The 22,812-nt window shown below is 35.8% G+C and overlaps 1 protein-coding gene across 2 annotated transcripts in view; it reads right to left on the bottom strand.

Moving 5' to 3' along the window:
* Positions 1 to 22,812, bottom strand: part of RAD51B (RAD51 paralog B) — a 346,004-nt gene that overhangs the window by 233,065 nt on the left and 90,127 nt on the right. For both annotated transcript variants that reach the window (XM_087721346.1, XM_014072496.2), the window contains one exon: positions 17,234 to 17,330. In XM_087721346.1, coding sequence (XP_087577472.1) covers positions 17,234 to 17,330 — 97 coding nt within the window. The remainder of the gene's footprint in view (positions 1 to 17,233; positions 17,331 to 22,812) is intronic.

Below are 22,812 nucleotides of genomic sequence, written 5' to 3'. Positions count from 1 at the left end.
TTAAATATCTACAGAGAGGCAAAGCTAGAATCATTACTTTTTATATTCTAAATCCTTAAGATGAAAAATACAACTAACGCCCACATACATTTTTTTAAAAGTACAGATTGCATCTTAATGATTTGTTGAAAAGCTACTTAATCATCCAAGTAGAGAATCCTATCACTGAAGGAAATGCATACCAGTTTGAAATATTCAGAATATAAATCATGTACTTTTATTCTTTTCTCATTTTAGAACAATACCAATGTTAGTCATAGTTACATATATTTGCCTATTAAATTTATCTTCTGTTGTTTTAAAAATGCTTTTGTTAATTAAAAATCATTAGCATCATGAAGCATCATTTTTAATATGAGCATACTGAGTTTCTTAAAGATTTATTCATTCATTCACTTTATGACTTGCCTCAATCGTCCAAGCAATTCTAGGTGAATATAATAATAAATAGAATCTGGAAATCTAGATTCTGAAAATATCTTCTCACCCTTCTTGCATAAACATATCTAAATAACTGCCAGCTAGATTAAAAATATTTTAGCATGACCAACTGTTAATTTAGTGTAAATGTTGCTAATAGAGTCTGCAGGAGAGAGCCATGTTAGTCTATGGTAGCCAAAAATAAAAAAAAGAGTGTGATAGCATCTTTTCTAACAAATGAAGTAGCATAAACTTTAGAGAATTACGGTTCACTTCCATCAGATTATTTAAATGTGATTATATGAATATAGGTACTTGACTTAGAACACTCATTCAGTGACCGTTTGAAATTATAATGGCACTGAAAAAAAGAAACTTATGACCTCTTTTCACCTTTATGACTGTTGCAGGATCCCTGCAGTCATGTGATCAAAGTTGAGATGCTGGCAACTGGCATATGTTTATGACAGTTGTATTGTCTAGGGTCATGTGATCACCTTTTGCGACCTTTTAACAAGCAAAGTCAATGGGGAAGCCAAATTCACTTTACTACCATGTTACTAACTTAAGAAGATCGTAATAGGTGTCTCAATTAACAATGGAAATTTTGGGTGCAATTGTGGCCACAAATTTAGGACTACCTGTACTCCCAATTAATACTAACCTAACTTTCATCCTTTTAAAAAAAATTAAGAATTAGATTCCTTCAGTGGTGTTGCAGACTACATAACAACTAGGGCTAATGCAAGCAATGGATGAGGTTAAAGAGAAAGTGTTGGGGACACCAATTTTCTGATGTTCCCTTTCTCTTCCTAACAACTCCAATTTGCCCTCTCTCATTTTCTCTGAGAATCTCTTCTCTATCTACCAAGCATCAGGTTTCAGTCAGTTTGAGCAGATAACTCTTAGTAGAGGTTAGAACCAATTTCTTGCAAAGGGCATTTGGCCCACACTGCTTTAGTTTTGTATGTTTTTAAAAGATGAATGAGAGAGATTTAGATAATAATTTGTGAGAACTAAACTAAACTTGACATTAAAATCACTTCTATTGTCTTAAACAAACTATAATTAGAGCCATACATAGATTACCACCGGAACACTCAGAATAATCGGTGTTAACATTTTCTGCTTTCTTCTCACCAAAGTGCCACATAACTATTAGGTACAGAATGTTCCAAAGCTGCACAATCACTAGTGATTATTTTTGTTAGAATCAAGCTAATAGTTCATTCTTCATGATACCGGTTAAAATTGCCATCCTTTACAAATATTTGGTGTCATCTCTAATTAAAGTATGAATTAACACTGATTTTTAGAAAACCATCACATTACATTATGATGCAGTAACAAATGGGCAGCATGACCTTCCCTCTAACCCAGAGTAAAATTCACCCTCACTGATTGAATTGCCCCTGCAATCAAAACTTTAGCTATGTCTACTGATTAAAGCTTGCAGCTGTAATCTCAATTACATTACAAGTATATAAAAGCATGCTGAAAAACCCTCATTTTGCAAACAAGCTCATTGGTCTGTTGTTGTTGGTTTTTAAAAAAAAAGACCTTAACAGTAGTAGAAACCATACTTTAGACTGCCACACAGATTAGAACAGTAGACATTCCATTATTTATAATGGCCCCTGGAACCTGGGAAATCACCTCCTGCCCTTGAATAATCACAGATGCTCTTTGACACCATGAAAAACACCCCCCATTTCCCTTATCTACATAAGAAAATAATAAAGATGAGCAAAGAGAGCAGCGACTCAAGAGGAAGAAAGATCCATTATTCTATAAACTGGCATCTAGCCCAAAGGAAGCTGAAATGACTACTCCTCTGTGAACTATTCCTTTCAGAGGCAGTTACTTCTCAAAGAACTTAAGTTGCCCTAGATAGTTTTGACAGATGACAGGAAACTAAATCTAAATGAGATGCCAGTTACAAAAAGATAAACACGAGAACCACTGTTGGGCGATTTACGGACTCCCTATTCAGCTACAGCAAGATCCCAAGAGATGCAATTGGCAATAGGAGTTTCAAGCCAGCAGGATATGCTGAGAAGTTCTCCCAGAGATCTGCAACCTGATTTGAAAGACTTTGGACTCTTGCCTACAAAAGCTCCGGCCATACTGAGCTACTTAGGCTTTAAGCTGCCAAAATGTGTTTCATAAGAAGGTCATTTATAGTCCTACTTATCATAAAATTACCCTTCTTGTCCAGCAGCATAAAACAGAGTAATCTGGAATAGAATAAATTGACAGACTAAATCATTATTTTCTTCATCACATACGTCCTGAAATTATGTTTCATATTTTATTTTATAAGTTAGTTCAAACTGAAAGAACCTTGGCACAGGCACCATCCATGGGCAAGTCCATATTTACAAAATACAAACTGTCAAAGGCATTGAAAAGGTTCTGCTCTGCTAATCACCATCATAATCATAAGAAACAAAAAAAATAGATGTCTCCTATTGGCCTCTGTACTTTCTCTCTTTGCAAAAATCATGTGTAAATAAGAAGACTACATTATAAAGAATGTAAAGTACCGTGCTTTTTAGAAACAGTTTTCCATACCACTGATAAAATAAACAGCCTTATAAAAGTGAATGGAACATTCCCAATTCAACAAAAAACAAAATTATAATGAGCATGCTAAAGCTCTTGTAGATGGATATAGTTTTCCTTCTATCTACCCTGTTTTCACTAAATAAGACCTCCCTGGATAATAAGCCCAATCGGGCTTTTGAGCGCATGCGCTAAAATAAGCCCTCCCCTGAAAATAAACTGTCCCCGAAAATATTGTAACACAGCAGCAGCCATGAGGTGACCATGCTAGCCGCCTCCTGCACCTCAAAATAACACCTCCCAAAAAGTAAGGTTGCGTGCTTATTTTGGGGGCCAAAAGAAAATAAGACACTATCTTATTTTGGGGGAAACACAGTATCTATCCATCCATCCATCCATCCATCCATCCATCTATCTTGTCATCTATCAACTTCATATGATTTATATGGCCACCCGTTTTTTACAAATGAATCTAAGTTGCTAACAACAATTTTAAAAACTCAAAAACAAAACTAGAATTGCTGAACAAGATTAAAAACAACAGCAACAACCATCACTACAACTATTTCACAGGCTCTGATGCCTCACACTGAGGAATACATCATGTCTTCAGGGCCTTGTGCAACTTCAATAGGATTGAGGCCACTTTGATCTCCAGGGGAACCATGTTCCAAAGGACAGGGGCCATGACAGAAAAGGGAATCCTAACATAGTACTTTTAATGAAGAGGATCTGTAACATGCTTCTCTTGCTGGATCTGATAGGATAGGTAGTTATGACTGAGGACAGTGGTCCTACAGATAAATTACCCTAATGCTATGAAAGACTGTATAAATGACTCCTTGTATTAAACCTGGAAACATACTGCTTTTGAAGCAAACTCCTAACAGCTAGAGATTGAGAAGTGCTCATAACTGTTCACACCACTGCTTTTGGTTCAATTTGCAGTTTCCAAATACTCTTCAAGGGAATCTATAGGTCAAGCACAGTGCAGTAGTCACTCAGGAGTGACTAAGATGAGTGACCATGAGCATAGGCTGTTTGGTCCAGGAAAAGGCACTCATATGCAACCTAAAAAAATGCAAAAGCCTTCCCGGCCACTATTACCAACCATTTCTTGAATAGGATATGTGAGTCCAGGAGGACCTCCAAATTGTGTATCCATTGCATTTGGGACCACGTGACTCCTTCAAAAAAAAAAGTAATGGGAAATTCCCAGAACTGGAAGCCCTAAAGCCCAAAGTTATTCAGTCTTGCTAGGATTGACTTGAAGTCTGTTCTACTTCATCCAGGCCCCAAAAGCTCCAGTCATGGAGAATGAACCTCCATAGCATTGTTTGGTTTACCCAAGGTATAAAACTGAGAACCATCACATTTTGATGATATCTCAGGACATGTGTTCAGATGTCACACCCGGAGCCTCGTGTTGAAGTTAATAAGGATCCAGGAGAGCTCCTTATTAAATCCTTAAATAAGTTTTCGTAGCTTTGAAAACCTTCTGATAGACCATTTTTGCTCTTCATAAGAAAGAAGCTGTCTTTCTCTATATGTTATTCATATTATTGTAAGCGGTATTACTATAATTTTTAGTTTTTCAGTTTTCTTTTGATAGGACCCAATACCAATACAAATAATTTGTGCCATAGAGAAATTCAATAATATGTTAGGAACAAAAAGTATAGGACTTTTCTTTGTCTATCTTAAAATGCATCTTTCATCTGAAAATGGGCACCTACCAGAATTGGTTGAGTTCCTTTCTATAAGCTCTAAAAATATATTTTTATTCATCTGCTAAGTAACAATTATACTATAAAGAATGATAACTGAAAGTTCAAAATAAAGGCTTATAGATATGACTGATTTAAACTTACTAGAAGGGGAAAGGTTTTACCTTATCAATTAAATGCCTGCAAGCAGAGTTTAGTAATGCATAAGATTCTAAAGAAGAAATATGTATGGTAACAATTAAAAAAACATGTATTTTAAAAATTCCACTTAAACCTTTCCTGAGTATTAATTTGCAAAAAGATAATGTAAAAACTTCAGGTTTCACCATTAATTTCTACTGTTCTGGCCAATCTTTTTGCTTTATTTTATGACACAAAGAGCAATGTTCAGAACTCAGGAAGAAGAAACAAAGAATGTAACATTACTGTGTTTGGGAGAAGCATGACTGGAAAGGATAATTTATTCAGTAACTAAAGATCTCAGTAATAATAATTAAAAATGGGAGGAACATGCAAAAAAGAGACAGGATTGTTATTTTGTGGTTAGATAAATTGCAGTTGTTCATAAAACCTGCCTGAATTGGGCAAAACTCCTGTAGTCTGTGTTTCAATATTAAGACACAGATCTTTGTTTATTGAATTTTCTGGACTTGTCTTAGTGCAGGTACACAAAGAATAATTCAGACTGAAATAAAAATACACCAGTTTCTGTTCATTGCAATTTCTAGATTGTTTGCTGTGTCTCTTGTTCGTCATATATAAAATTATCTGAAATTACGGTTTGTTCATAACTTGTACCAGTAATTTGATAATTAAAAAAGGACACTCATTTCTAAGTATGTATCAAAAGTACCATATTTTTCGGAGTATAAGACGCACCAAGGTTTTGAAGAGGCAAATAAAAAGAAAGTAGGTAGGTAGATAGAGGAATAGAGAGGGAGAGAAAGAGAGAGAAATACAGTAGGGAGGGAAGGAGGGAGAGAAAGTAGGTAGGTAGGTAGGTAGGTAGGTAGGTAGATAAAGGAATAGAGAAAGGGAGAGAGAAATAGAGAGAGATAGAGAAATACAGTAGGTAGGGAGAGAGAGTGTGTGTAGGTAGGTAGGTAGGTAGGTAGGTAGGCAGGTAGGTAGAGGGATAGAGAAATAGAGAGAGAGAGAAATGCAGTAGATAGCTAGGGAGAGAGAGTGAGTAGGTAGGTTGGTAGGTAGAGGGATAGAGGGAGAGAAATAGAGAGAGAGAGAAATACATTAGATAGGTAGGGAGAGAGTAGGTAGGTACGTAGGTAGGTAGACAGCGAGGGGGAGAGAGTGAGAGAGAAATACAGTAGATAGGTAGGGAGCGAGAGAGAGTAGGTTGATAAGTAGGTAGATAGAAGGAGAGAGTGGGGGGGAGAGAAAGAGAAATACAGTAGGTAGGGAGGGAGAGAGAGAGAGCAAGTAGGTAGATAGGTAGATGTTTCAAGTTTATTTATCCATGTGCTGGAGAAAGAAATCGCTGACGATCTGCAGCATCTAAGACTTTGTTTCTGCTGGCACAGCACTTGATCAATCTAATTCTCATCAATCAAAGAGCTTTCCAAAAGGAAAAAAAAAGTTTTTGCACTCTGCAAACCTCACGAAAACAGCCCGTTTTTCACAAAAATGGGCCTGTTTTTTTCAAACAAAAGGCATGAATAGCCTTGGGGGGGGGCTTCCAGAGTGCTCCGGGGGGAGCAAAAATGAGCAAAAACCAGCCTGTTTTTGTCAAAAAAAATTGCATGCATAGCCTTATGGAGGCTTATAGAGTGCTGCTGGGGGCTGGGGGGGGGAGGAAATGGCCCATTTGAAAGCCTCCATAAGGGTATGCACGGCCATTTTGGTGAAGGGGGCAGGGCTTCAGGAGGCAAAAAATGCTATATTCAATGTATAAGACGCACCCAGATTTTCAGCCTCTTTTCTGAGGAAAAAAGGTGCATCTTATACTCTGAAAAATACGGTAGATGAACTTTTCCTTCAGTCCAATAACTATTCAATACACCATGGTATACTGAGATGAACTGAGATTTTGGCTAAGCTGCTTAAATTAATTGGCCAGATGTTTCCTATGATAAAGTAAACCTGCTCTCTTTTTAAATGTGTATTATTTGTTTTTGTCTAATTTTATCTAATATAAATATCCAATATTTATATACCACCAATTCAATAAGATTCCTGACTGCTTTTAATATCTTCTTACAAATATCAATAAAATCAATCACATAGTTAAAAATTATCAACTCCCCTTCTCCCAATATCACTCTCATGAATTAACATTCTCATAAAAAGCTCCTATTTAACAAAATGAATTTCAATATAGATAAAAGTAAGGTTTTACATTTAGGCAAGAAAAACCAAATGCATAAGTATAGTATAGGTGGTACCTGTCTCAATTGCACTAACTGCGAGATGGATTTTGGCGTCCTAGTGGACAAAAACTTAAATATGAGCCAGCAGTGTGCTGCAGCTGCCAAAAAAGCCAATGCAGTCCTAAGTTACATTATAGAGAGACAGAATCAAGATCACGTGAAGTGTTAGTACCGCTTTATAATGTCTTGGTAAGACCACACTTGGAATACTGCATCCAGTTTTGGTCACCACAAGATATTGAGACTTTAAAAAGAGTGCAGAGAAGAGCAACGAAATGATTAGGGGACTGGGGGCTAAAACATATGAAGAATGAATGCAGGAATTTGGCATGTCTAGTATAATGAAAAGAAGGACTAGGGGTGATATGATAGCAGTGATTCCAATATCTAAGGGGCTGCCACAAAGAAGAGAGGGTTAACCTATTCTCCAAAGCAGCTGAAGGTAGGACATGAAGCAATGAATGGAAACTAATCAAGGAGATAAGCAACCTAGAACTAACAAGAAATTTACTGACAGAGCAATTAATCAATGGAACGACTTGCCTCCAGAATATGTGGGTTCTCCAACACTGGAAGTTTTAAAGAAGAGATTGGACAACCATTTGTCTGAAATGGTATAGAGTTTCCTGCTTGAGCAGAGGGTTGAACTAGAAGACCTCCAAGGTCACTTTTAATTCTGTTATTCTGCTTTTTCTTCCTATAACTATCCCCCTCCCATCCGTAGTCACATTTGTAAAAGAAACAAATTTGCTTGAAATGAATCTCTGTGCAATTGGGCATTTCTTTTTATATAGTTTTTTTTATAGAAGCCTTGTTTTATATGGGAAGTTATCTTCATGCAGCAAAAGCTTATGCTCATCTTTAACTAAACTTTTTAGCCCTGGCCTCTGGTAAATGTATGAACTGTGGTTCTTTCATTTCCCAGAAATCTGTATGTGGGAAATAACACCCTTTAAAGAAGATTTCAAAGATTGTATCAATTAAGCACATTTCTGGCACTTCCTTAATGGCATATTTCCCCTGGAGTGAAAAGCTGTTTTAAAATCTGAGATCATTTGTTTAATATAAAAGCAAAGGTTATAGAACAACAATTTCAAGTTTCATCAGCCAATCCCCTGTAGCTCTGAAGTTAGAAAAGTATAAATTTGATGTCCTATGAATATAATAAGTTAACAATTCTGTTCATGTTAAAATGATATCACATTTCACTCACAATTTTCTCTTATTGCTGCTATATTTTTTTAACAGCAAGTCATTTTCCCTGTTCATTAAACTTCAACTTTATTTTCTGTCTTTACCGTTTGCTATGCTTGCCTACCAACATCTGGAGTAGATTTTGTCAGCTGGGTTTAAAGGAAGAACTGTAAACAATTCAGTAATTAAAAAAATTAAATTCATTTATAGCAAAAGCCAAAATCATGTTTTAAATGGTTGAAGTTTCAGGATGGTAGGTCTCCAAGAATTTGTAATACATAGTCTATGTTGCTGTTTTCTCAAGAATTCCCTGAGTGGGATTATATAATTCTCCATCTTTAGAGGATCCTTTAGTTGAGCACGTCCTGCTCAATAAAGCAATTTTATTACATCAATAGGCAACACAGTTTCTGGGTCCATTTACATGCACGCTGACATGCATTTATAAGAAGAGTGAGGCAATATATTTTTGAAAATTCAGTATGTCTAATAATTACAGGAAAAGGCTTAACATCAGAATTCAGGGATGAAATTTCCAACTTTGCTTTCAAATAAGTATGAACATGTGGTATATTATTTTATCATTTAACCCTAATAATCATAAACTAGGCAGCTGAATAGATTTCTAACTTTGTTTTTCTAATAGAAATTCTAATAATAATTCTAATAAGGCAATATGGCCCAAGCTATTGAATCTTAATTCAGGCAAAATGGCAGGAAAAACAGCCATCAGACATGGTAATTAAGAGAAAATGGGGGGAACATATCTATCATCAAAAAAGCTCAGTGGTTGGAGAAAATGACACAAAAACACATAGACTTTAAACCAGAGACTCTTTTATTGGGAATTATACCAGAAATATATACTAGAGATTTGAAATATCTGATTGTAAATGTTTTAACAGCAGCTAGAATTGTATTTGCAAAAAATTGGAAGAATGAGAAAATACCAACACAGGAGGAAATTATTTACAAAATAATGGAATGTGCAGAAATGAGTAAGTTGACATTTGAAATTAGAGAACAAGAAGATGAACAATTTTACAAGGTTTGGGATTTGTTTTATCAATGGTTAAATAAAAATTATGGTAATTGAAAATGTTGGAGATTTTTTTAATATTTTAAGAATAGTAGAATGATATATGCAATACTGTGGGAGCGCCTTCCCTCTGGAATGAGCTGCCCCCAGAGCTTCGTATAATCCCCGATCTCCAGTCCTTCCAACCCACCCTAAAAAGTTGGCTTTTCCAGCAAGCCAGCCTGGCCTGAACAAAACAAAATAAATTATTGATCATTGTTAATTTTAATCAATATTTTTTTTAAAAAATGTTTTTGTTAATCCTAACTGGGTTTGTTTAGGATATTCTATTTAATTTTTTTAAACTTTTGTAATATGTGTTTTCTTTAATGTTGTACGCCACCCTGAGTCCTTGGGAGAAGGGTGGCATATAAATCCAATAAACCAAACCAAACCATAAAGGTTCAGCATTGTTAAATAGACTAGAATGATGTAATGGAATGATGTTGTATGTATGATTTCAACATATAGAATACTCTGTTTAAAATAAAGGAATAATAAATGGAGTTGAACTATTGATGCAAAATGATGTTGTATGTATGTACCTAACACTTAGAATACCTCGTTTAAAATTAAGGAATAATAATTACAGTTGAATAATTGATATATAACGATAATAATGTACTTACGTTTATCTAAGGAATAATTTGTGATTCGATATATAATTGTAAGTGGTGATCATGGAAAAGATGCACAAAATCTTGTAACCAAATGACACACCATTTGAAATGGAAGAAGGTTGTATGTGCTTTATGTTGTTTGTTTAAAAATAAAAAATAATTTAAAAAAAGCCCAGAACACTTTCACATAGCTTTTTTCTGTTCCTCAACTTCTACAAAGCATGTTGAAGTTGACTGTGAAACAGTTTTCATTCCTGTTGACTTCATAAGGCTAAGAAAACATATGGAACACTACAAGCCTTCCAATCAAACAACTAGAGAATTTTTAAAACAAAACAAAACCTGGCATTCTATTAGACTCAACACTTGAGTTATAGCAGTACTTGATTAACAAATACTCCTGAGCTTGACATACCCAAAATGGGAAAGGAAAACATTTGTTTCACACACATACCCTAATTGTCGCTCCATGCATGTGGTTGCAAAAAATCTCAGCAATGTGAAGGAAAATTTTGTAGCCCTTAATAAGAATTGTCCTGCATATAAATTCCCATTGAAATCTGTGATGATATGATGTGTATATTTTGCAGCTAGACGTTTTTTCAAGTGTCAGGAAGAGACGTAAACACATTAGGAATAATTGCTCATTTAGGTATAATTGTTCATTAATCCAAACTACTTCTGGCTTGTATTGTCAGTTGAAGATCAAGGGGCACTCCCAGATTGCAAGCCAGCTCTTTTGAGAGAAGTACAACTCCACCCAGCAGCTTGAATTTCAGTTTCTAAGCCCATTTCCTATTCGCTCATAATTCTTCCAATTTGTTTAGAGTTAATTCCAGTTTTTTTTCATTATTGAATAGACAACAGTTGTCTATTGGACAGTAAATATTAACAAAGAACAGTGCCATCATAATACTATTAAATAGCCAAAGACAGCAATGATTGAGTAAACATGTGATGACTTTAATCTTTTCACATTTCGTTAAGATCTATAATCCACTAAAAAAGGAAAGTAGTTGCCCCAAATTGTTCATATAAACTGCCGCAATTCCGAAGTTTAAATCAATATGTATCCAACCAAATTTGTTCACAAAGAAGATAGTGAATTGCCCACACTGTGCATCTTTTTGTACTGGCTTTTCCCTTCAAAATCTTGAGTGAAAAGCAACACTGTGAAATCAAAGTGCTTGCTGTTTCTACTGCAATGAAGTAATTCAAGTAGATCTTCATTTAGCTTCACTCTTCATTTCATATGATCCATCCCAAGAGTATCACATTTGGAATTCTCTGAAATACTATTCACTTACTGTTCTCAGCTTGGTAATAAACCATTGGACTGATAAAGCTTTGCAAGATCTCTGCTCAACTATGAAATCAATAGCATTACTACCATGCTCCAGATAGACTCAGAAATGCTCCAGATAGACTCAGGAAATCAACTGAATCCATTGGGCCCTGTATTATGATTATTTCAATAGTCATTCCACACCTGCAAAAACTAAGGTACAATCTGTTCATGACAGCAAAGTTACATGGATTTCCTCAAACTTCAGATCACCAGCTCCTTAAAACAAGAAACCAAATCCAAATTAAGCTTTTTCTCCATACCTGGATCATATACTAGTTAAAACATATCTATGGTGATCATGGAGGACCTAAATTGCTCCCCCCTGGCATAGGTATGGATGTCGATCTTTAAAAAGGCAAGACGTTTGTGGTAATCCAACATTTCCTCTGAAATCACTCAGACCATCTTAGGAAGAAAGTCTATTAGGCAGCAGACTGAATGGTATGCTGACTATTCACACAAAGGTAATCCTCAATTTACAACAGTTTGTTTAGTGACCGTTCAAACTTACAATGGCACTAAGAAAAGTGACTTATGACCATTTTTCACACTTACAACCGTGATCTAAATTTAGAAGCTTCACAACTGACTCATATTTATGACAGTTGCAGTGCCTCAAGATCAGTAATCTTCTTTTGTGACCTTCTGACAAGCAAAGTCAAAGGAGAAGCCACTTAACAACCATGTTACTATCTTACTATCACCTGCAGTGATTCACTTAACTGTGTCAAGAAAAGTCATAAAATGGGACAAAACTCACTTAACAACTGTCTTTTGGGGTCAATTGTGGTCATACATTGAGGACTACCTGTACTGTCACACCTACTGAAATGCAGCAACAAGTATTCAAAATTGATATACTTACTTAGAGCATCTGCTAGTGAGATGACTTCCCACAGACAACTCAATCCTCTGATTTTAGTGTGCCGTATCATTTCCCTTTACTATTCTAGTTCTAAGAAAAAGAACTGGAAGAAATGTAAATTCACCTTGACCATCACACTTCTGTACACCAGGCCTTTGTGACACAAGCCAAAAGAAGTATCTTCATCCTGGATTAAATACTGGATAATATAGATGTTGTGACAGCAACTGACCATGACTGAAGAACAAAAATTTTAGCTGGAGAGGCTACCATCACAACTGTTACTATACAATCACGTAAGTCCAAAAGGAAAAGAGGCTACCCGTTGTCATCCATGTTTCCCAACCTTATCTGCCAAGCTATTCTATATGCTTGATTCTCCCCAATTTTCCTGATGCATCTCTTAAAATCAAGTCCCAACCACCAGTCTTCATTCCTTCACACTCCAATCTCCTCTTACACTCATATAAACAGAAAAAGAAGCATCCAACTGCTTCTTAATGACCAATATTACCGCCAGTGTCCTCCTCACATCACAATATGTTCCTTAAGACCCAGGATGCACACAATGGCTCTCTGTGTCTCTCCTCCCCTCAGGCCAAATGATGGCCTTTTTCTTAACCTCCACTCATTGGTAGGGAGCATTAATGGTTATTATTTAATCTATGGTAATCAATAGCACAAGAAATGAGTTACTCATATTTGAAACGGATTAGCTTAATCCTCCCCCTCTCCTAATGAGGGAAATAGTCGACATTTTAATCTATTTGAACAACAATAGTAACTAATCATGAGCCATAATATAAAACATATTTTTAAAGAGGTGGAAAAATAAAATGACAATTAAAAAGCATCTGGCAAACACATATAGCTGTCAGACATAGTAAATCCTGCCCCTCAAGGTTTAATTGAATACTTAAGTTTCCTTGTAACTCTGTAGTTGTTTACAAAGAAAAATAAAAACTAAACTATTTCCTCTATTTTTAATAAAGATTTCTCCGTGCATAGAAATAGCACATTAGTCTCTATAACATATGTTAAGAATGCCTATTATGTATTCTATTTCTAACATGCCTCAACTTGTTTAGGGTATAAAAACAACTGCATAAATAAGATTGTTTCCGGAACTGTGTTTATGCTCTGTGTTTTGATTTGATAGTTAACAGTACAAGTGATAAAAATAGGCTAAGCACAATCAATATGGTTCAAAAGCTTTTATTTAAACCACTGAAATACTGTAGGAAAGGGAACCAGTTAATTAATATACCAATTCCTAAGACATGGCCAGTATACTACTTTTAATACACCAAGCTTAAATACCGAGCACAATGAAAGCAAGGAAATAAAAACTGTTTGCCAAATTAGGAATATGGAAATAGTGCTATAGAAATAGTAAAGCTATGTTTGGAAGCTGGATACTAGGGGAATTAAATGCCAGTGAAATAGTGTGGGCTATATGAGGATCAAAAAAAGTAGATTCAGAAAACTGAAAGGAGTAGGAAAAAGAAATGGAGTCCAAGTAGCTATATATTATTGTTTCAAAACAAAACAAAAAACCATTAGAAAATGGAGATTAGATTAGGCACTGCTTATCCTCTTGTAGTCAGGTAAGTATTTATCCATGATGTGTACAGAGCAGCCTGGGAGGAAGTATGTATTCAGTTGAGGCCACTCCGACACAATTCACTTCTAGTCATCTTTTCACCAGCCCCTCCTTCCCCAATCTTTTTTTCTAATTCCTGGCAGCTTTAATTGGAATAAAATGGATCTTTTAGCCAAGATGTCAGTGTGATGCCAATAAATAAACAAAACATAGATTACACATGTGCAGACAGCCAGCATGTCTGAACTTCCCTGTAACAAGAGAGATGCAATGTTTATTTATACATAATCTCTTGCCCTTTCACAGGTTCCTATGGTGACTTAGAAGAAATTAAAATTCACAGCCTTCACCTTAAGGATATTAATACCAAATATCAAGTTTACTTCTCTCTTTTTCCCTTCAAAATGCTATCATTTGACCCAATTTCAAATAGCTTAATCTGGACAACATTTCAGTATAGCAGCTATTGTGATAAAGGATAAAATTACTCTTTGTTAAGTTCCGATATAGAGATTATGCAATAGTATGAGGGTTACAAACAAGTTTTCAATGCTAGAGCATACCTGAATGCATATCGTATGTTTCAGCGTATACGGCACACCGGAGTATAAGACACACCATGGTTTTGAAGAGGCAAATTTAAAAAAAAGAAGTTTTTGCACTCTGCAGAACTCCCCAAAACAGCCAGTTTTCCGCAAATATGGGCCTATTCCCCCCCCCCAAAGGCATGAATAGCCTTTAGGGGGCTTGTAGAGTGCTCCTGGGGGGTGCCCCCCCAAAACAAGCAAAAAATGGCCCAATGTTCATGAAAACGGGGTCAGTTTTTTGACAAAAAATTGGATGGATAGGCTTTAGGAGGCTTATAGAGTACTCCTGGGGGCTGGGGGGGGGGCAAAATTGAGCAAAGCACAGCCGGCTTTTCACTTATTTCTGCCCTCCCCAGCCTCCAGCAGCTCTCTGAAAGCCTTCTACAGGCTCTGCACAGCCATTTTGGTGAAGGGGGCGGGGTTTCGGGAGGCATAAAATGCTGTATTCAGTGTATAAGACACACCCAGATTTTCAGCCTCTTTTTTGAGGGAAAAAGGTGTGTCTTATACTCCAAAAAATATGGTAATTGAAATATCACTTTCACAGACTTATCTACAGAATAATTCCATTAACAGTTTAAACATAATCCCCTCCCCCCCGTTTATTTTTAAAGGGGATTGTTTTAAGTATACATGGGTAAAACATTTTGAAACATTTTTATTATTTATCAGCTATCAAGTAGCACTGTTCTAAGATCACCACTTTACATGTCCCACAATACCATGGAAATTTGAGAGCTCAACACAGGTTAAGTTAATCCACTCTGGAAGTTAATTGGCTCAGCTTTCCATGCTACCTCTAGAACAGGGGTGTCCAAACTTGGGAACCTGGGGAATTCTGGGAGTTGAAGTCCACAAGTCTTAAAGTTCCCAAGTTTGGACACCCCTGCTCTAGAACATCAGGGACTAGTGACTTCTTATTGGTTGCAACTCTCATCTAGTCCTGCCCCCTTGTTCTAGGATTCTCCTACAGAAGAATTAAGGGGTATGATACCTCTGTCTCTCTCCTAAAACCAAGTTTTTCTCTCGCTTCCGTCAACACAACATACATAGTGAGAGGAAGACCAAGATAGATATTGGAAGACAAGATGAAATCCAATTCGCTTAGAAATTGGAGTCTATCAATTGAAATAAACTGAATAACTAAATCCAGATATTTTATTACCAATTCAACACATTTAATTGGAGGAAGCTAATTCTTATGAATGTACAACTGCTAAGTTACTTAATCATTTATGATTTGTTTAACACTTTCTAGTAAAGCTAAATATTTAACAAATCATGAATCACTTTATTTCAGAACATAGAGACAAACTCATGAAGAGCTTGTACAAACAAGTTTACAATAGATCTTAAAAGTTTGCAGCTGTAACAATGAAGGGAACAGCCTACCATATATAAAATGTTATTCCCTCGAGTGTTTTTTGGTTTCTAACATGCTGGAACACCTTATATTTGAGACACTTGCCTTAAACAATTCTGCAGAACCAAAAATGTCTAAAGGTTCTTTGTACATGTCATTTTCATAAGAATTAGTAAAGCTTACTGTAGCTCAGGGATGTACATTTCAAGCCACCCCAAGGCCACTTTCACATTTTTAACTCACTTCTTTAACCAGAGAAACTGTAATAATTTGTTCTGTATTTAAACCATTCCTTGTTGACTCCTCCCCATTCCGTGCTCTACAGTACTGTATGTGGTTGCTTTTTTTTTTCAATCTTCCATTTTCTGTGTGAATGTTACTCATATATTTTTTCTGTTTGCTTCCCAAATAGATTTCTCTGTGTTCCCATAAAATAGCTATTATTTATTTTATTTAGCATATTTTAATGTATACATTAAAATGTATGCTGATTAATGTACATTTATAGTTATTCTAAGTATGACAATAAAGTTATTCTAAGTATGATGAGAACCTGACAAAGGAGAAGTAATCTCTTACTTCTTATATAATCCACATGAATTATATACAAAACTTCTATGGGGATACAGCAGTGGCCCGTAACTGGATGTCCAATTCAATAAGCATTCCTTAAACATTAAACATTTAGCGGTGCTAAATGAGTGACAATGACCAGATGCAGCCATACTGCCCTGTTGGTTCTCACAGCCATGACAAACAGAAGTGTATAAAATCAAATAACTATGCATATATAGTATATACGTAAGTATTTATAGGTAGTTTTTTTATCGTCTTCTCATGATGAATACTTACTATTTTTGTTACTTTTTAATCCAGGATGTTAGGTTTCTATTACATTAGAATGAGAAAATTATGTCTTCCAGCTATTTCTCTGTGAAATAATTGCTTATCCGTATTGCACAAAGAACTGCTTGCATCCCTTAAGGTAACAGACCTAGGAAAAGTTTACTTCTTAAATGATATACATTCACATTAACTCCAGGTCTAAGAAAGCTGTGCTCGAAAATCAAAAGTATACAGTATTTTGTTAGTAAAATATATAGTACAGGAAAGGGAAGGCACATATAGTTAAATGAAAGATTTTGCTCAAAGTGCATAATTTTGATATCCTTGTCAGATGCAAAGTTAAGGTTTCTTTAAATCTCAGTCTGCATGACATTTGCACTTTACCACATAGCAAGAGAATATAACAGATTCACAAGAGAATACTTGTTCATTACCATATCCAACCTGTAGATTTAAGATCAATTAAACTATTGGTCATAAATCAAATTTAGAAATGTATTTTTAAAACTCTAGCTTTATTTTACGTTGAACCAAATAACTGTATCGGGTTGTTCCTTAAACATGAATGTTACAAATGGTGGAGGAGATGTGCATCAGAGTCATGTTTCAACTGTAATAAAAAGGACTGCTTACCTTCAGACAGGGACAAGTCATCAACTGGAGACAGGAGGTCTGCCTGTACAGCAAGGCCATCACTTAGCCATGTGGTAATCTGATTCGTCAAGATTACCTGCAAACAGACATGGAGGAGGAAACGGTATTAGAATTACAAGATAGGCACAATAATTACCTCAGATATACACAGAATGTATAGACAACCCTCAACGCCCACCATAACATTTCAACTCCTTTCTCAAACATTCGGATCAAGCATCTTAATAAAATGTTAAAGAAAGCAAATCCTTTCAAAACTCAGCTCAAGATTACTAAATAGCTTCAGATTCTCATTTCTTTGGCAGGAAAGAGGAAGGAATGTCTTTGTTGAAAGGGAAAAGTGGTAGAGAGGTAGAAAGCACAGAGGAACCAGAATGAAATGTGATAAATGCTACAGGGTCTCAAGGCAGTGTGTCTATATAAAGATCTCTAAAATAGTTCTTCTCTAAGTCAACATCAACAGCCAGATGGATATACCAAGTTGGTTCAGTGTGAATAAATAATATACTAAAAGTTGAAAAACACAAAGGTTAGAAATAAATTGGAACATCTCATCATTACAACTGTATGCTAAGAGGGGAAGATTCTGTACATCCAGTTATCCAAGATGATCCATATAATTAGAACATTGTCACAATATAGTGACAGAGCACATATTCGGAATGCAAGAAGCACAAAGTCAAAGTATTATTATATTCCTATCTGGAAACTTGGAAAACTGTTGCCAGTCAATGTTTCTGTCAGAACATAAGATTCCAGCACTGTCTTCTCACAAAAATCAACTTGATAGCCATGTAATGGCTAGATGAAGGATATTAGCATAACAGGACTTTCCTCCTTATATAACTCAGTGACTGGCAATAGCTTTCCAAAGAAGCATTATCATAACTTTGGCTACATCTATGTGTTTCCACCATCCTTGTACAATAAAGAATTAGACAAAAGATAACATAATAATCTCAGTTTAACTAATATTCATCTTCATCATCAAGTACTGGGACAGAAATCTGAAATGCAATCTAAAATCAAAACATTGTTTTTCTAGGGTTCTTGGGAGCCTTATAAGGGCCAATGAAAAGCTTCAAAATGTTAATGACTGAGGCTTAAACTGTGTACCTGTTTTATAAAGATATACTTGTTCCCTTCATCTTTTACACAAACTAATGTTTTACAAATTTATGGGGATCAGGCAGTATTAACCAGGCTATTTTCTTTCATCATTCTTGAAGACTGTATTGTCATTGTCAGTCCAATAATGACAATTAAGAGTCTTTGCACTCTCCCACAAAAGTTTAGCAGATTTCCTTCTTTCCTTCCTTCCTTCCCCCCTGTTGGGTAAGTGGTGGACATTCAAAAGGTAACCAACACAATTTGGGGGTCATTTGTCATATAGAAATAAATTCTATCCTGTTACCATCATTACTAGAAGAGATTTGAAAGACTACAAGAGACAAAGGAACAACAAATCCAGAATACAATATTTCAAGCATCACAATAGTAAATTCAACATGATAGAATATTGACGACTTCACATAACAATATTTGCTAAAGCGGTTCAATATTAATGTAGATTCATATTAAAGCAAGAACTAATAATACCAATCCAATACCAGTTCCAAATGAATAGAAATATAAAGACTAAACAGTAAGAGTTGTGAAAAAGGAATAGGAAACGTTTTAGATTAATGTACAGAATGTGCAGCCACATTATGACATGGTCTAAAGTTTTCATTGGCAGATGTTTTACACTAGCTATATTATTCACAAATGTCAAGAGAACCCATGTGTGATGCAGTCATTTCAAATTTCTTCCAATGTAAACTAAATTCTGTACCATTGTGTGCTTGTTCATGTCACATCACTTTTATATATTTCTTTTTCAAACTAAATTTCTGTAATTCATGGGCCATTTCATTAAACAAGTCCTATTCTGCTAGTTTCCAGTTACAAAAAAATACAATTGGAGATTTGAAAGGGTTCAATATGAATGTATCAGTGGTGGGTTCCTAACCGGTTTACTACCTATTCGCTGAGAGGACGTTTTGCAAACCCAAATACTTTACTTAGGCCTCACATTTTCATGCAGCAGCTTTTATACCCAAATGAAAATTGCTCAAACACATAAAGAAGCAGATATCTATCTTGCCAGTGCTTCTTGAAACAGTTTAGTCACCTTGTCACTGAAGGTCCTGGACAGCATAGTGGGAAGGAGTGCCTACATTTACCTGCATCTGGTTCACAGTATAATCTGGCTATGATAATTCCTGCTTTTGTAGCCCTGGATCTAAATTACTAGAATAAATCCATGTTGAGGATGGTTCAGAAATTCCAGATGTATTACACCACGCTTAGTTACTGAACAGTATACAAGACAGAATATTGTGTATTTTAAACTTCAAATATCAAACACATCCAAACACTTCAATATTTAATTTTGACTTATAAAGCTCTACTTATAAGCTTAAATATTTTGTAAAAATAACATCTACTAGAGGGGAATCGAATAATATATTGCTGTACATATAATAGTCAATAAATATTGTCAATAGACAATAACAGTCAATAAAAGGGATGTGTTGCCTCAGTGGCTAAAATGCTGAGCTTGTCGATCAGAAGGGTTGGCTGGTCGGCAGTTCGAATCCCTAGTGCTGCGTAATGGAGTGAGCTCCCGTTACTTGTCCCAGCTTCTGCCAACCTAGTAGTTTGAAAGCATGTAAAAATGCAAGTAGAAAAATAGGAACCACCTTTGGTGGGAAGGTAACAGCATTCCATGCGCCTTCGGCGTTTAGTCGTGACAGCCACACGAAGACGTCTTTGGACCGCACTGGCTCTTCAGCTTTGAAACGGAGATGAGCACTGCCCCTTAGAGTCGGGAACGACTAGCACATATGTGCAAGGGAACCTTTACTTTTATAATAGTCAATGAGTAATATTGGTGATCTAGGACTACATTGTATTTGATTTCATTTGGATATTTTTCAATTTCGTAAACCGACCTGATATTTCTTAATGAACATGCAGTCACTTTAAGAAATAAAACATAAAAAATGCAGTATAATATAGAAAGCCTTATGTACCACTTTTTATCAATAATCTTTCTATTCAAGCTGTGCAGAAATTTTTTAAAAAACCATATATATAGCAACAGAAATATTGCAGGGTCTTTTAAAAAGCTTATGGGAAATTGGCAATTTAATAGTGGCGTTGCCTTTAATGTCTCTTTTTGTGTAATCTTGTACCTGCTTATAATTACTCCAGAAACAAAATTAAAACTGCTTCTATATGGATAAATAAGAATGCTATTTCTATGGTGCTTTTTTCTCAGATACATCTTCTGCCCTCCCCAGGACCACACTGAAACTACTAAATCTGACTCTGTCATCCCTGCAAATCTGGTTGAGTAAATAAATCATCCTCTGTAAACTTGTGGTCTCAGCCTCCTTGTTGGTTTATTGCAAAATTAAAGGAAACATAGTACAGAACCATCAATCAGTAACTAGGAAAGGTACAAAGGCTTTGGAATCCACCAAAAGGGAGGGGAGAACCTCACATGAAATGACTGTTTATTATGAGAACAGAGTAAAATTTCCAATTTCACATGCAACATCATTTAGGGGGAAAATGTATTAAAGGCTTCCTATTGGGAACAGAAGATGGAAACGCTAGAAGAGAACACTAAGAACAATCAACAAGCTTTCTTCATTGGTATTATGCTTTAAAAAAATATTTTTAGTTCATGCAACAACAAAATCAACCAAAGTATCAGTCATTTTCATAGGGCTGGGACAGTAACTCAGCATATTACAAAGGAAAAAGGAATGAATAAATAAGAATGCTATTTCTATGGTGCTTTTTTCTCAGATACATCTATATCTATATATCTAGGACTGTTAATTTCATCTCCAAAACCTGAGACACATGCTTCTTGTGCCCAGAAATGTGATTATGATTTGTGAATTGTTGAAAAGCCACTTAAGAAACAATACTTCAAGTTTCAATGTCAACAAAAAGGAGTGACAAGTATTATGAAATGAATTTATCAAGTCATCATAACCAGGGGTGGGTTGCTATGTGTTTGCCCGGGTTCAGGAGAACCGGTATCTAATGTTATGTATGGTTCGGAGAACTTCTAAATCCCACTCCTGGCTGCCCCTGCCCCTCCCACCCGTCCAGGAGTCTCAATGCGGCCCGTTTTGGATGCGAGATAAGTGCAGGGCCCATGTGGAGGCTTGGGAAGGGAGGAAAATAGGCCTCTGATGGACCTCTAGAGCCCAGAGCCAGAGCTCTTCTTCGCCCTCCTAGAGGCTCGAGGAAAACCTCCAAAGCCTGGGGAAGGCAAAAATGCCACACACAAACACACACACCGTAGTGCAAGAGGCCAACTAGGCCATGCCCACCCAGCAACTGGGCAGATAACCCATTGCTGAAATTTTTGAAGCCTACCCCTGATTGTAACCAATAAACAGAATGGAAGCATAAAGCATGACAAAGATGATGAGTTGAGATGATGGTCACTGTTCATTCTCTAGATTTGCAAAAGCAGTGGTATTCAAATTCTTGAAGTAGGCAGTATTACAGAGAACACATAAGTATGACTAGACATTGGACTAATGACATCTTTCAACACTGTTGGTAAAAGCTGTTTGGTAATTGTTAGCAGCTTGTAATACATGGGTGAACAATTTCCCATTAGTTCAGCCAGGCTTACTATGATATCACTATCACAGGTATGTTTCAAAAGAATTAATTGTAAAATTCAAAAGAAATTCAAATGACTTAACAGTAAATTTCAAAAGAATTAATGATCTTCATAAACTGCGAAAAACAGGAAGACAAAGTTACTATGGTATATCAACATATTTCAGGAGGGAAAAAAACCGCTTTAAGCATGTAATGACAAAGTTAAAACTCTTCCATAACTGAACTGATAGTGTTCCCTGCAGAATTCCCCACAGAAAGTAAATTTCTGGGTGAATGAATCTAAAGCAGGAGAATGAGTATGGTATATCAAGTTTTTATTACATATTTTCATTTAGTATTAAACTAATGGCACTCCAAAATATCTTTGTTTAATCCAAAGCAGCTCATTCCCCAAGTTGCCGTTCATATATATTTCTGGCTAGTAAATGCCAAATAACTAAGTTCATAGCATTTGCAGAACATGGCAAATCATTAATCAACATAGCATTTGCAGAACTTGGCAAATCAATGTCTATCAACATTTAGCAGCTGTAACTTTTTTTTCTACATGATAATTCTATATAATGACCAGGATTGAGAGAAGAGGTTCTTGGTGATCTCAGGGGTTAGTTGTTTTCTTGTAGATGTTTCATTCCCCAAACCAGGTAACATAATCAGTGCTCATGATGATAATGATGATGAGCACTGATAATGTAACCTAGTTTGGGTAGTGAAACATCTGCAAGAAATCCTAGTTCAGAGAGAACTAAGGACTCCTCATGATACCATTTGTAAACTGAAATCTGATATTGACTTTCAAACATCTTGAAGAAAACCTTTTTAATGCAGATATATGCAAACTGGTGCCACAATGGGGC

Source organism: Thamnophis sirtalis, unplaced genomic scaffold, assembly GCF_051295495.1.
Source record: "Thamnophis sirtalis isolate CommonGarterSnake01/CBP01778 unplaced genomic scaffold, rThaSir2_p1.2 scaffold_1, whole genome shotgun sequence".
In the NCBI taxonomy this organism is placed as follows: Eukaryota; Metazoa; Chordata; class Lepidosauria; order Squamata; family Natricidae; genus Thamnophis; species Thamnophis sirtalis.
Note: the sequence above shows the minus strand (reverse complement) of the source record. Positions and strands in the feature narration are given on the sequence as shown.